At 42.5% G+C, this 16,071-nt stretch overlaps 2 protein-coding genes across 17 annotated transcripts in view; both read right to left on the reverse strand.

Annotated features, from left to right (window-relative positions):
- LOC100116395 (high affinity cGMP-specific 3',5'-cyclic phosphodiesterase 9A) overlaps positions 1 to 16,071 on the reverse strand; it is an 815,596-nt gene that overhangs the window by 74,001 nt on the left and 725,524 nt on the right. The window lies entirely within an intron of this gene.
- Positions 9,279 to 14,874, reverse strand: LOC116418058. Its single transcript, XM_032601376.1, has 3 exons — positions 10,571 to 14,874; positions 10,323 to 10,495; positions 9,279 to 10,239 (listed from the first exon to the last, which is right to left on the reverse strand). Exon 1 carries the CDS (start codon positions 13,314 to 13,316, stop codon positions 12,138 to 12,140), a length of 1,179 nt encoding a protein of 392 aa, XP_032457267.1. The 5' UTR covers positions 13,317 to 14,874; the 3' UTR covers positions 9,279 to 10,239; positions 10,323 to 10,495; positions 10,571 to 12,137.

The following is a 16,071-nucleotide window of genomic DNA, read 5'->3' on the forward strand; positions in this document are numbered from 1 at the left end:
TAACGATAGCTGAGAGTGGTAGTATGTGTGTAAGTGAGAGTGTCAGGTTATTACAAAAATTACAGGTGTAGCGAGAGCGTGGGTGTGTGATGAGGTGCGTAAGGGTAGGCGAGAGCGTGCGGTGAGTCAAGGTCGATAGCCAGGTAAGAATCTCGTCAGTCGTCGTGTCGCGTCGGTCTTATCGCCGAGGGGGCAGTTGGTCCAGAGGGATGTTGGTGCCCCGAGAGGGGATGTATGGGCCCTGGGCTCGCCAAGTTTCGCCGTGGACGGGGCAGTCTCGGATGGTGACGTTGCCCAGACCACACCGGTAGCAGTAGCGGTAGTTGTGACGCTGGCGGTCAGGGCAGCGTGGAGCTCGATGGCTGGAGTTTCCGCAGGCCCAGCACCCTGGACGGGGAGCACGAAGACCTGCTTGCCGTTGATGGTTTGCCACCCCATGAAATTCTCGGGGCGCAGGTGTGGTGCCGATGGCGTTGGCTCTGCTGTTGGTCTGGGGGCCGGTGCCGAGGGGGTGTCATCCTGGCGGTGTTCGGCCTCGTTGCTGGTCCGTGCCGCCTCCATCTCGACTCGAGCTTTCGTCGGCTGGATCGTCTGAGTCTCCGCGTCGGTTGTGGTCGTCGTCGTCGACTGCGTCCCTTTCTCGTCGGTATCTGTTGGGTTGGTCTGGGTCGTCGTGTCTGTCGTCATCTCGTCCGTCCAGGTCTCGACGTCTACAAACGGTCGGAGTGGCTGCACCGAGAAGTGCTGTCGCGAGCGAGAGGCCACTACTATTGGTATATCCACTTTACCCATGCAGGGTAAAGTGGACCCTGCTGCCTTGCAAGGTCGGCTGCGCACCACTTCGACGATCCTGTTCATCGTCTCTTGGACCGCGTCTCGGATAGGGGGGTTGGCGCGGAGGAAGGCCTCGATCTTGTCGACGTGTTCGTCGAGGGGCTCGTAGGCCCACAGTGCCTCGTACTCCGGTTACTCCGCGTCATCTGTCCATTGTCTGTCTGTCCTTTGTCTGTCGCGTGGTTTCGTGTGGGGTCGACGAAGGGGAGGCTCGTCGTCCGAGCGTGGTCTCATGCGTGGTCGACGAACGGGAGGCTCGTCGTCCGAGGACTCCATATCCCAATCCATCGATTGGGATTCCCCCTTCTCCTTAGGGGGGCGGGGTGGCGACGAAGGGTGCGTGGTTCCCTCAGTTGTGAGTGGCGTTTGGGGTGCCTCGGTGGTCGGTGGCGGCTGAGGTGCCTCGGTGGCGGATGGTGCCTCAGTGGAGGGTGGCGCTCCACCCTCGCCGTCGCTGCTGATCAGCACGTAGTCCCCTTCGACGTCGACGTCCACCTCGAAATCTGAGGTGTCCCTCAGAAGGGTATCCTCGTCTGCCGAGGACGGTCGAGACATGGCTGTCTCGAGGTTCGTTGCCGTCACGTAAGCGTGCGTATGTGTCGGTAGCGTTCAAGGGGTGTGTTTCGTGCGGTAGCTAGTGCTGGTATGTGTATGTGTATGAGTGAGAGTGAGTGTAGCTGGCGTATGTGAGAAAAAAAAACTTGAATGAAGCGGTAGCGTGCTAGAAGCGGAGATTCTGGCGATAGCGTGGGTGATGTGCAAGCCTGGAAAGAATGGTGCAGCGTTAGCGGGACAAGATTGAGGGTAGTGCATCTGTTCAGGGTGTGTTGTCTGTCTGTCTTGAAGGATTGTAGCGTTTGTGGTCGGTAATGTGGATGCGCGGTAATACTTTACCATCTCTCCCGACTAATTCGTAAATTAGTGGTGATATCACTTTCGTAACCGTGAATGGACCTTTGAACTTATTTACAAGCTTTGCTGCTACATTTTTAGTTGCATTAGATAAAACTCGATTTTTCACCCATACCTTCTTACCCGCTACATACGTTATTGCGCGGTGCTTATTGTCGTAGTGCTGGGCCTGTTGATCATGTGCTGTCTCCATGTTGTACACGACCCAGTCGTATATTGCTGTCAGTCGTCGCATGCGTGCAACCCAGGTTGCCTCGTCTGTTTTGTCTATGTCCGGTATTGATTATAATTCTTTGCGCAAGCTAAGTACGGGTAATGGTTCTTGGCCAAAGTTGAGGAAGGCTGGTGTTACCCCTGTGGAGGCGCGTTTGGCAGTGTTGAATGCGAAACGAAAATCGAGCAAGTGTTTATCCCAATCTCTATGGTCCTGACCAATAAATGCACATATCATAGTTTTTAATACTCTATTAACCCTTTAGACTGGGTTTGCTTGCGGCCTATAGGGAGGTGTGTTCGAGTGGTGGATTTTAAGTTCGGTAGCTAGCGATGACATCATGTTATTCACGAATTCTGTGCCGTTGTCTGTTAGTAAGACGCGAGGGGTTCCCCATCGGTTAATGACTAGGTCTAAAAGTGCATCTTTAATGTCCTTTCCGGTAGCTTTTCTCAACGCTCTTATTTCGACCCATTTTGTAAAAAGATCTTGAATTACGAGTACGTATGCCATGCCAGACTTACTCGTTGGAAAAGGTCCCATTATGTCCGCCGCGACTACTACCCAGGGGTGCTCGATTACTCTTTGACCTAGGTGCCCCGGGGCTAGCCTCTGTTCGACTTTCGTGCGTTGGCATACGTCGCAACCTCTGATATAATCCTGCGATAAACGCGCGTATGACTTTTCGATTCCCGAGTGTCCCGCTTGGGTAGTTTCGTGAGTTTCAAAGAGTGCTTTTTCCCGTTTTATCGTTTTTAGGACTAATTTCCATTCCGAGCCGTCGTTAGTTATTGCGTCCAGTACCGGATTTTCGACCCTGTGATATAACCGTTCGTTAATAATTTTCCAGTCTAAGAATTTTCTCGGATTATTCTTTACGTCCTCGATACGCTTATCATACCAGTCTACGGGAGTATCGGAAATAGAAGCTAGCGTTTCCGTTGTACTTTCAAACATTCGCGACAGTGCATCGGGCACTTGATGTAGGGCTCCCTTTCTAAATATTACCGTAATATCCTGTTCCAGCAGTAGCATTGCCCACCTTCCTAATCTACCTTGAGGGTTTTTGAGGTTTTGCAACCACAGTAAGCTGCTGTGATCCGTAATGACCGTAAACGGGGATCCGTCCACGTAAGGTCTGAATTTCTCGCACGCCCATACGACCGCTAGGCATTCTAATTCCGTAGTTGTGTAATTTTTCTCCGGACTTGAAAGGGCTCTACTTGCGTACGCAATCACGTGTTCCGTATCATCGATCGTTTGGGTCAAAACTGCTCCCAGCCCTACCATGCTCGCGTCTGTGTGGATTGCAAACGGTTTTTCAAAATCTGGTCTAATTAGGATAGGGTCTGAGGTTAGTAGTTCTTTTAAGGTATCAAAAGCTTTGAATGGCGCGGGGCCCCATTCCCATGTTTGTTTCTTATGGAGTAGTCGGGTACTTGGTTCAGTTATCGTCGCGAAGTCTTTGATAAAGCGACGGTACCACGATGCCATCCCGATAAAGCGTCTGACTTGGCGCAGCGTTTTCGGTGGAGGGTAATTTCTAATGGTTGCCACTTTTCCGGTGTCTATTTTCAACCCTTCCTCGTTGATAACAAAACCCAAGTATCTTACAGACGCGCAGCAGAATTCGCATTTATCTCTGTTTAGCGTTAAGTTCGCGCCCTTGAGCTTATCGAGAACAATTTTTAAATAACGGAGGTGATCATCAAAGTTTTCTGTAACTATTAATATATCATCTAAGTAATATAATACGTGTGGTTGTAGGCCCGGGCCTAATATTTTATCTTGCAATCTTTGAAATGTACTTGGCGCGCCCGAAAGGCCGAAACAAAGTCTTTTGAAATGAAATAAACCGCGTCACGGTACAATGAAAGCTGTTATTTCCCTGCTCTTTTCCTCTAATAAAATTTGAAAGTACGCTTGTTTAAGATCTATTGTCGAAATATAGCGCGCTCGCCTTAGATTATCTAAAATTGCGTCCATCAGTGGGAGTGGATAAGCGTCTTTCTTTGAAACTTGATTTACTTTACGTAAATCGAGGCAGAATCGATATGTACCGTTGGTTTTCTTTACCATAACTACGGGTGATGCCCAATCGCTATGTGAAGGTTCGATGATGTCCTGATTTAGCATCTCGTACACTTCCGCGTGAAGTGCCTGTTCTTTAACTTTCGAAACCGGATAGCTACGTTGTTTAATTGGGGGTGTCCGTTTACGTCGATTTTATGCTGTAGTACCGTGTCAGGTGGTAACTCGCGCCTAAGGAAATCACTGAGCCTTTTCTCTTGCTCGCGGTCCAGGTCTCTTAGTCCGCAAGCCCGAGAATCGGTTTGCGTCATTGCGGTTGTCATGGGATGGTCGAATGTAAGGTTTTCCTGTCTGTTACTACGGCAATTCCACGTGCATGTCGAGAAGTCTATATTTATTTCGAAAATTTCGAGAGCGTCAATACCAAGTATCAAGTCATAGTCCAGTTTGTCAAGTACGCGTACCGTTAACTGTTTCGTCACTCTTTTGATTTTAATTGATAATTTGATCCCGCCTTTAATGGGTTCTACCGCACCCACAGCTGTAGTTACATTCCCGCGTATATTATTAATTAATTCTACGCCGTAAGTCATTGTGCGATGATAAAGTTCTTTTCCGATGAATGTGCTTGAAGCGCCCGAATCTACGAGAGCCAGTATTTCCGATTCAAGCGTAGTGACTTTTAAGTACAGCAAATTGTGTCTCTTCTTTAGCGGTAGCACGTAAAGCATCTCGTTTTCCGTTTCTGTGTCATTATCTACGATATCTATTATGTCCGAAAAATATTCTTTGAACGTTAAACTTTCTAGTGCGAGAATCGAATCAGTCAGTTCTGGATCAATCATCGGTACGATAGCTCCGTCGAGTTCGTCTTGTCTGCGTGTTGTGTCATTAATCGATACTTTAGGGTCGGTTAGACTATTTATGTCGGTCGCTACCGCCTCCCTGGGCGACCTCACTTTCCGTTTCCCGAGCAATCCGGGCAGTCTTTTTGGATAACACCTAATCTACCGCAGTGATAGCAAAATATGTTTTTGGGGTTGCATTTCGGGCAAAGCTTTTCTACCGTTCTCCGCTCCCCGCATCTACGACAGAACACCCTCCGTGGACCATTGCACTCGCGCGCGAAGTACCCCGATTCTCCGCAGTTATGACATCTGACTGAGCGTACGCCATTTTGATCGGATCTGAGTCGCGAATTCCCCTGGGGTTGCTGATTTACGGTAGCGTTGTCATTTCTATTTTGTCGGTAATTTGTGCGTTGTCGGTTATTTTGTCCGTCTCTTATTGTTAGATTTGCTAAGTCTAATTCGTCGTCAGAATCGAAAAATGATAGGCCCATGTTATCGTTAAAGTCATCGTCTAGTTGTTCGTCTTCGGTAATGTCGAGATTAGCCAAGCCTGGTCTGTTAGGTCGTTGTACTCTCGTGTAATTGCTGTCTCTGTACGCGACGTTCGGTAACAACGAATCATTTGCACTAGGTGGAGGTCTATAGTCCTTTGCAATCCGTAATCCTTTCTCTTTCTGAACCGCGGCACGCTCGAGGTCGTCTAAGTCGAAAATGTCGTTAATGTCGATTTTTAATTGAATTCGCGGTGCCATGTTTCGCCATGCTATGTCTAATTCTCGGTCGGGAGTCATTCTCGGTTCCAGTCTGCGGAATATCGTACGTAAACATGTTAAGTAGTCGGCAACCGGTTCGTTTGATCCTTGAGTCCGTTTCTGTACTTTAGTTTGTAAGGCGTGTTGGAAGTTTGCATCTAAAAAGCGTTTACGCCAGTCCGGCGCGAATTCCCCAAACGATCTCCATTTATGTGAATTATTTCTAAACCAGTTATTCCTTCTAAGAGAAATGGTAGCATCGCTATCAGTTCCGTGTCCGGTATTTCCATGAAATGTCTGCCTTCCGTAATACGACGTAGAAACTCCTCCGCGTCTTCATCCCAACGACCCGAAAAACGCATTCTGCATTTTCGAAGAAATTCAAAGACGTGATGCGGGGGCCATTGCCGATTCCTATCTACTTGTTTATCATTTGAAAAATTATTAGATCGATCCCGGGGGTGTTCTTCCGCAAAAGTTGGATTATCGCGAAACGTTTCTTGTACGAAGTATACAGTGCGTCTACCGGGTGTTCCATAAGTCATATCGAAATCCGTTAGATCTTGACGACCTTCACGTTGTTGCGCTTGGGGCTCAAGACTGCGGTTAGTTGCCGCGTTTCCCGGATTAATTGGACATTTACCTGCGGTATTAAGAAGTGGTGTGCTACTGCTGAACCCTGTACGTTTGACTGTCCCCCCAGAATTATTTGCGCCCGGCGGTAATGTTTGGGTGGACGTTACTGTCCTAGTATTGATGTTTCGGGAGGATGGCGCGAAGCTTTGGGTGTTCGTAAAATTCCATGATGGAATTCTCGAGGGCGTCTTGGGGTTGGGTGTGCTCACTCTCGCGTCGCGGAGTGGGAATTCGCCTGGGGGATTCAGTCTCGCGTCCTGAGTCGACAGCGTGTTTGTTTCCGGAATCACTCCAAGCGGGCCTAGACTTAGTCTATTTCCCTCCCCATTACTACCGCTAGCTGACCCCGACATCGAATCAATGCCTCTTTCCACATATAATGCATCTGCGAGGCGTATCTGCAAGTCCTTGAGATCGCCCCCTGCATTTAAGTTTCTACTCGAAAGTTCCGTGCGCAAGTCTTCTATTGTCAGTCTCAATATCCAACGGTTAATTTCTTCCTCCTTTTGACCTGCGTCCGTCATTGCTTAGAAAAAAAAATTATATCTGTCGTTATTGCACGAGATACGGTAGTGTAATTTTACTTTTTGGTAACAAAAAGGAATTTAATACCGTGCCGTTTTACGTTAACTATTTTGAATCGGTAGCTGTGTGAAAAAAAAATAATTTGGTTTAATTTTTCCGATAACCACGTGTAGTGCGACAGTTCAAATTCACTCGGTCCTAATTTACGATAGCTTTGTTGTCAAATTTACGGTAGCTTGATTGTCGAAGACAAAATAATACTCGGTATTAAATTACGTTAAATTATTTTTACGTTAGCTGTTCAGTAAGGTAACAAAATAACAATCGGTAGCGTCTTACGATAGCTTGAATTTCGGTAACTGTCTCACGTCTAAATAAAACAATAATCGATAGTGAATCACGATATTTTAATTTTTCGGTAGCTGTGGATTAAGGAGGCAATTATAGTCGGTAATATTTTACGGTATAGCTTGGTCGTGTAATTACTCGATAGCTTGCGGTAGTTGTATATTACGAGAGCGAGCTAAAGTGTGTCTAACTATATTCTCCCTTTTTCGCTTTATTTTTACTTATTAGTGTTGAATAAAGGTTTTCGCTAAGGTCGCAATTGTTATTAAGGAGAGAGAAAAAAAAATATTCAGCGCTCGATAGTTCGCAGACAACACTATTGCCACCGAATGATCGAAAAAGGAAAAATCTTCACGCCCCCAGGGGAAAATTATTAACACCAAAATTTTTAACACTTAATTCACACGCATAAGTGTGAAAGGTACTTACGAGAAGTCTCCTGGATATCACCAGCCTCCTCAATTATCAGCTTACCTTAACGACGAGTCGTCGATATTATACACAGTTTATAAATTTTTATATAAAAATAGGTCGGAAAGATGGTTGATTCACTTAAACTCTAACGGTGCTCTTTCGCCCGAACGCTCACGATGATTCTATGGGTATAGAGTCATATGCTGTGCCTGCGGAATGATTAGATCGAAAGTGATTCGAAGTTGACCGGTCGGGATCTGAGGTCGAAGTGAGCGCTTCGCTGTTGGCATCAGTGCGCGAGAGCGCCTCTACCGCCGTGCGACGTGCTTGTGCGTCCTTGTCGCCGACCTTGTAGGTTGGCTTGCCTCTGTTGATGTACCGGGCGAGTCTTAATTTGTTGTCGTTCCCGTTTGTTTATTCGACACTACTTGGTTAATATACCGCACGTCTAAGCACACGCGATAGCTGATTGTATGTTCAACCGCTTGACCATATTCACAATTTTTGTGAAGGCACGTGAGCTTTAGAAGTTGCGAGCGCGAGCTCTGTAACTGTTGCTAACTGGATCGCAAGTGAGAGCTATTGTCTTATTTGTCAGGAGTATCGTGCAGCAAGTGTCAGCAATGCTCGGTATACGATAGCTTCGCGGCGATTTGCCCTTGTTATTGTATATGTCGATTCGTCCGCTCGATCCGTCTGTTTACATGTGTGTCGAGTCGGTATAGTTTGCTTGTAAATTTTTATAAATTATATATATATATATATATATATATATATATATATATATATATATATATATATATATATATATACATATATATATTTAAACGCATAACTTAATTCTACTTCTTACTTATCTAACTATTACTATCTAATTTAAATTCGCATTTTATTTTACGTTATTTTTAAATTAAATGATTTTTTTTTAACATACACACTCGGAATTCACAATTCTAATAATTACTCCAATTCGTATATTCGAAATCATGCCATGTACAGCCATATCAGCCCGCAGCAGCCCGCATGAGAATTATTTTACGAGCAAGTTGGGCGCCAGTTGAAACACTGGGGTCTGTTAGCGCAGCCCAGCGTTCTTAAATCTATGTTCGCGCGCCGTCACGCTCCAATGCATACAAGGTGGCGGGCCGCCTCGGCCCAGGGCGCCAGGGATCCCGCGATCCCCTTTCCGTGTGAGCGCCACCGTGTGTTGAGACCCGACGGCGTGGGAGATGAGCTCGGCTAGCTCTAAGGAAGGGGTGGAGTATCGAACAGGGTCGTGGGTCATAAAACTCATTAAGGCTTGCTGCGGATATGATATATCGTATTTATTCTTCATTTTCCCTCTTAACAACCACGGCAACCTGCCGAAAACCTGCGGCCTCTACAGTCCAGAGGCACTACGCTGAACTAACTAAACTACTATGCGGCACGTCACGCCGCCGATCAAGGTCATCGTGAGTAAGAGCGAACCTCTACATGCGGCCCCGCAACGATTTTAATAATTCTAACCTCCTTCCGGGGAGATCACCCGCGCCCACCGAGCAATCGACGCCACCGCCACGCTCGTCAGCGCGCCGTCCGCCGACTTGTCGGTGCGGGCAAATACCCGCCTCGCCTCTCTGACCGTCAATCGGCCCCGACGACCAGCGCGACCGTCGCGGCGTATTCTCGCGAGTTATGCGATTTCCCCGGCCCATCAGATGCTTATTTTTCCTTATACCGCGTCGTAGAAAATCCGTACTCTATAATAACTCCCCGAAAACCACCTCATCTAAGAGAAGAAGTCAGTCACGATGAGACGATGCCTCTAAACCATACACCATCATCATTTTTTATTGACTGCTGAAAAAAAAATGATGGAATTGTTGCACTAAAACTTAATGCCGAGCAGTCTGCTACCGTTGTTGTTGGATTTAAGATACAAAATTTTTGTAATGTAAAAAAATTCTGCTTATATTATCATCACTGACAGTGCAAAATTATGCATAACCAACAAATCTCCATGAAGCAATTCGCACTCAAATGGTAATTTTGATCTTGGTAAAAGCACTAACTTTTTCACTGGCAGATTATTCACCAAATATTATAATTTTTCTGCTAAATTAAAATCTTAGTTTATTTAAACAAATTTTAAGAGCAGACGACCTCCGTTTTCTCCTCTCGTTCTCTGACTACGTACTACAGTGTGTAGTATATAATATACCTAGCTTTACTGTATGAGCGGAAGTCATGTGACCGGAAGGCTGAAAAATATCGGGAGAGGAAGACCGCAGCAGGCGAAGCGAAAAATGAGTTCGCTAATTTCATTTATTTATAACTCATTGTAGACATAATGATGGATTATAAATCTTCTTTTATGTGAAAGATAAGATAAACATCTTTCGTATAAGTCCTTCTAAGCCTCATATAAGGTTGAAAAACTACTTTAATGAACGAACACGAGTTCCAGAAGTAGTAAAATCAAAGTATATAAGGGACGCCCTGCAGCGCCCGAAGACGCGTACGTACTGTTAGTACTTATACTTGCCATCGTGGCGTTGTCGCGCCCCTTGATTCTGACCTGAACTTAGATCGCGAGACTTCAAGAGTTCAAGAAAAGCTTCATCATCTACACATTTGATGTTGCATCTAAGTATGAAATTAAGTAAGTTCTTATTTTCTCCCATTGTTTTGCATCAATTATTCGGTTTTGAGGTTATAGTGCCTTGAAATCAATGTCAAACTGAAATCAATCATCGTTTTATATTGAATTATATTACAAGAAATATTTTTTATTAGAAAAACTAGTTCAGTTATAGGACTTACCAATTCTTTTCCAGATTGAATTTGACGACAATTGAATTTTTGAATATAATCATATACAGTTATATCGGTCTCCAGCAGAAGTATTCTCCGTACATTCATACTACTTTTCCAATGATTGATGACCTCCTCCCACGGATCTCAGTGGTTTGAGAGCCACGCTACGTGCTCATTTTCTGTAGCGATATTTGATTATCATAAAAATATTTTTTAAATTATTTATTTCTCTAGCAAAATATATATATATATACCATCAATTAGTGCAGCTTCATCTTCATTGAGAACAGCCTGTTGTTTATCATAGGACATCCATTTTAACAGTTGAGCTTCTCTCAAACAATTTTTTGTTGAAATGATTCCAGAGTTTGCCACTGGCTAAAATTATATGTTTTCCTTCCTGGACGTATGGTGTATAATAAGTTGAAACGTTTTCCCCTTTAAAAAGGTGTGCAATTTCATTGGCCAAAATTCCAAACCTTCGTTGTGTGATTACAGAGGATAAGGTATAAATTTATAATGTTGTTTTACATTTAATTTCGTAAGTACTTACACAAATTTATCTAAACAGTCCTCAGGAGTGATATGGTGTGAAGTGTAATTTTTCTCGCTCAATTACCAATCTTACACTTTTGGATCTAATAGTATGTTTTAATGGAATTTTTTTTTTTTGTAAACTTAAACGGTATGTTTTCAAAATTTCTTTTCCAGTATTGTGTATTTGTATATAAACCAAATTTTTTTTTTATTTATGACAGAAATTATTCAAGCAGGATAAGCATTGAATAAAAACAATTAAGCGTACTCACTGTGCTAATATAATCCTGATTATTTACAGCTGCGTTTAGGTTTGGCTCAGCAATTTCTTGAATAAGCTGAGCTGGCGGTGGAGCGTTCGCTTGCTCCTCGTTGGGCACAGCAACTTCCTGAACAGGATTTTCTGGCTGGGCAGCATTCACTTGCTTTTCCTTGAGCACTGCAGCTTTCTGCTTTAAATTTGCAGACAGAGTAGCGTTCACTTGCTCTTCATTGTTCACTGCAACATCCTGAACGGTATTTGCTGGCTGGACAGCATTTGCTTGCTCATTGTTGGACACAGCAACTTTCTGAACAGGATTTGCTGGCTGGGCAGCATTTGCTTGCTCATTGTTGGACACAGCAACTTTCTGAACAGGATTTGCTGGCTGACCAGCATTCACTTGCTTTTTCTTGAGCACTGCAGATTTCTTCTTTAGATTTGCAGACAGAGTAGCGTTCACTTGCTTTTTGTTAAGCGCTGCAACTTTATGGGATTTGCAGACAGAGTAGCGTTTAATTGCTTTCTATTGAGCACTGAAGCTCTCTATGTGGAATTCACAGCCAGGTTAGCTTTTAGTAGCTGGTTGTCGAGCACTGCAGGTTGCGCATCACAAGCAGCCTCTACGCCTTCACAAAATTGATTGATTTCTTTTTCTGTAAAGTCTTCTTCATCTACACTGTCAAGGGCATCGAGTTGATCGATAACCATATCTTCTTCTACTAAACCAATTCGTTGGATAATACTCTGAAAGTTTAGAATACAACATAATGAATTTGGAAACCTCTTTTTTTTATTATTTAGGCGTACCCAGACCTATAGAGGTCTACACGGACGTATACAAAAAGAAGAAGAAAAGAGAAAAAAAATAAATATTACAAAATAGAAAGTATACATACATTATATACATAGTATGATCAGAGATAGAGAAATTTATAAATTTATATTACAATCGTCTAAGAACTTAATAATGGTTTCAATCACTTTGGAGTTTAAATTTTGCAGTATGTACTTCACTTCGGGTTTCACTGAAATTTTGTTTTTTTTTTGAAACTATTAACCATTGCAACACGCTGTTCCACATACCGTGGGCAATCCCATAGAAGGTGATCTGCATCCTGAAAGTTGTGGACACATTCACACGCTGGAGATTCCACTATGTTCTTTCGTGCTAAAGATGAGGCAGAACTGTAATGATCAGCTCTCAATCGGTTAATGGTGACAATGGCTTTTTTTGAAAGATTCTTGTTTCTGAACCATGGATGTTTGGTATTGGTGTAAAAATTTTCGAAATACTGTTTTCCTTTGGTGGCTTCTATTTCCAGGTTATAATTTACAGTGTTCTCATAAGCTAATTCTTTCCAGTATGGTTTGAAGTCTGAGTAAGGAACTGTACAATTTTCTGGAGGTGACTTTGTGGCTTTTTTGGCATATAGATCAGCAAGTTCGTTACCAAAAATTTCCTTATGTGCAGGTATCCATACCAGTTGCAAAGGATTCTCAATAATACTGTTTTCTGAGATTTCAAGTAACAGTCTCTTAGCCTTGACTATCAGAGGATGATTTAGACAGCCTGCGCTTTTATTTTGCAGGGCCTGGAGAACACTTAGGGAATCAGAAAAAATGATGTGTCTTGAACTTCTTGATTCAGCAACATATTCAAGAGTGGTATTTATAGCCATGGCTTCAGCTGTAAAAATTGAGGAGTGTGGGTCTAAGCTTCTAGAGTGGATAAAGTCAAGGTCCTCAGTTACGGAGGCCGAACCTACGGAGAGGGAATCTCCCATTTTGCTACCATCTGTAAATAACTTCACCAGAGTATCGTCGAAGTAGAAGAGATCTAGAACGAGATTGGGATTATGACATTTGTTTAGCATCTTACCCAGGCCTAGATTGATACTAGGCTGATGATATATTGCTTTATACCTACTAAGGTAGACTTCATTGTATTGGCTAGTGTATAAGATCTTGTTGGTTACTGTTAACACTTTATTTATACAGACTGCAAGAACTCTCCTTTTTTTGAGTTTACTTTTCTTGTGATTAATGTAGAACTGTTTGATCTTTTTGCAGGCTGGGTTGCTTTCATTAGAAAGAGCTTTGGTGATATAGTTGCAGCCCAAGTAGAGTGCTCGGTCTTTGATAGACGTTACTTTAGTCTCTGCAAGAATGACATTTTTAGGCGTGGAGAACCGATATCCCATAACGGTCCTTAAGGCAGCGTATTGAATCTTTTCAATGGTTTGTGCAAGCTCTTTTGTTTTGGGATAGCAAATAAAGACTCCATAATCAATAGTAGCTCGAACATAACTCTTATACAAAATCTGAAGCGTTTCGGGATGAGCTCCCCACCACGTTCCACAAATATACTTTAGTATCCTATGGGCTTTTTGACACTTAGTTGAGCTGCTTTGACCTGTTGCTTAAATGTCAATTGGAAGTCAAAAATGATACCCAAAAATCTAGTGGATTCTACAGAATCTATTTTATGCCCATTGAGAGTGATTGAGGTGTTCCCAGGTTCAATATTTTCCTTGTTAAAGTGTACCAATTTTGTCTTCTTGAAACTTAAGACCAGTCCTAAGCTCAGAAGGTTGGCACGGGTCGTCTCAACTCCCCTTTCTAATAGACTTTGGCTTTTAGCAAAAGGCAAAACGTTAGTATAGAGAGCTATATCATCGGCGAATTGTGAAACTTGAACAAACTTAGAGAGCCCATCAGTGATACAGGCAACATAAATCAGGTAGAGGAGCGGGCTTAAGACTCCTCCCTGAGGTACACCTCTATATGCAAAACGTGGTTGTTTCATGTTGAACTCAGTATAAATGGAGCGTCGAAACGTCAGGTTTTGAACAAACTTCGAACAAAGAATCGAATCTGAGCATCCTATTTCATTTAGTCTTTTGAGTAGCATCACTGGATTTACACAGTCAAATGCCCCTTGAACATCCAGGAAAGCAGCCAGTGTGCTCTTTCCCTTCGCAAAACCGTCTTCAATATAGAGAGCTAAGTTAGTTAGGTTGTCATTGCATGACCTTCCTTTTCTAAAACCAGAATTAGAAGGAGGCAGGATTTGATTATGCTCACAGTACCATTGGAGCCTGTTTTTAACCATAAGCTCGTAAATCTTGCCTAAACAGGACGTCATTGCAATAGGCCTGAGACCAGATCCATCAGGCTTCTTTATAAAATGGACGTAGGTATCCTGCCACTGATGGGGATACTCTTGGCACAAGTGCATTTGGTTGTATATGTCGTTGTATATGGAGTGCAGTGTTGAATTCATAGAAGTCAAAAGGATGGTCAAAAAACGAATCCTTGATATTGGGAAGTTCCGGTTCAGGATTGATGGTGTTATCTTCATTGTGATACGGAGCAATTTTTTCCAAAACAAGGTCAGCTTGAGATTTAAAAAGAGCTTTATCGTGATTTGGAGCCGGTGTCTCAACCCATTTGTTTTTGAATATTTTAGTTTTGCTCCGTACATAAGTCGGATTCTTCCTGAAATTAATGGTTTCAGCAAATTGGCGATAGCAGGTTTTCTTCTTTTTTTTTTGAAAGTTTTCCGAAGAGTAGTATCTGCTTTGATGTAGTTTTGATGGTTAGCTGTTAGTCCGGAGTATTCCCACTTCTTATAAGCAGCTTTGCGAAGTCTCTTGAGTTTATTACACTCGTCGTCCCACCAAGCGACAGGATTGCAAAATCCTATGCAAAAAGATCCTATTGTTAAAGATACTTATTATACCAGCCAAAATAATTACAATATTGTCACACTGTTGAATTCAGATATGTTATATTTGCAGCGGAAGCAACCAAAACTGCATATCAACTGTTAATCTATACGAATGCAAAGAATTATAAAGAATCAATGAGAAGATATGATACGGATCCAAGTCAACAAGAAGAATTAAATAATCTAATAGGTAATCTAAATTATTATATCGTTAGTTGGTATATCATTTTATCTTTTCCTAATTATATTAGAGTATTATTTTATTACACAGATAAAAAAAGCCTGAAAGAGAGAATAAGTATTAATATTGTCGCAATATTATGTCTTGTAACGAGGAACAACGTCCCTCGCAACGCCGGTAATCGAGGCAGGATAGAGAGTGACGAAATAGGGCGGCGTTGGCTCAAGCGGTAGCACGCGCGCCTAGAGATCTCGGGAGCGCCGGATCGATTCTCGGTCCCGGCGTCTCCTTTTGTGATTTTCTCCTCTCACGTCAAGTCTTACCCCGTTACAGTCTCTACCCAATCGTTTTATAAATCTAATACACTCCATAAAAAAATCTTTCTAACTAATATTCTTCTTATTAAATGTGAAAAAAATCTAATAAAACCAAAGGCAGAGGAAACATACTTAAAAGTATAATACTTTTGTTTATAATAAAAATTTTTGGAAAATATACATACAAGAAACGTAACCTTTAAACGACATCATAAAGATGTCTTTAAGGTTATCTTGCAGCGTTCTTAAAAATGCCTTCGTAAGCAGTATTCACAAGTTATCTACAATTTGATCAAAAAAATTTGTTTAAACATTTAGAAAATGATGGTTTACTTGTCAATAACTTTTTTAAATTAAAATTTAGGATTTAAACAAAATATTCATATTAACTTGTTTCAGTTCTTTATTGTCATTATAAATCAAAATAATTAAAAGAATAATACTATCTTTGAATATAATATCCTCATCGCAAACGAGTCTTCATTCAATATTACAAAAAATAATATCACTTTTATAATATCATTAAAAATATTCGATATTTTCTAAACTAATCATTATAACTAGAAACTTTAGTATAAAAATACTGGTAATTATTAAATGACAAACTTTTCTATTTTGTTTTTTTTGTTTATCCGGAGAGTTGGAGAAATGCATAATGCACCATGACAGGAGCCGTGCGAGACTCCCCGTGTGTGAGGCTCTCCTGGTGTGGAACAACACCAGGCATA

The sequence above is a fragment of the Nasonia vitripennis genome (genome assembly GCF_009193385.2).
Source record: "Nasonia vitripennis strain AsymCx chromosome 1 unlocalized genomic scaffold, Nvit_psr_1.1 chr1_random0009, whole genome shotgun sequence".
Taxonomy (NCBI): Eukaryota; Metazoa; Arthropoda; class Insecta; order Hymenoptera; family Pteromalidae; genus Nasonia; species Nasonia vitripennis.

Bases quoted from the DNA above. Each gene is read 5' to 3' on its own strand.
- LOC116418058 (XM_032601376.1), bottom strand. From the start codon at position 13,316: ATGGGATATCGGTTCTCCACGCCTAAAAATGTCATTCTTGCAGAGACT.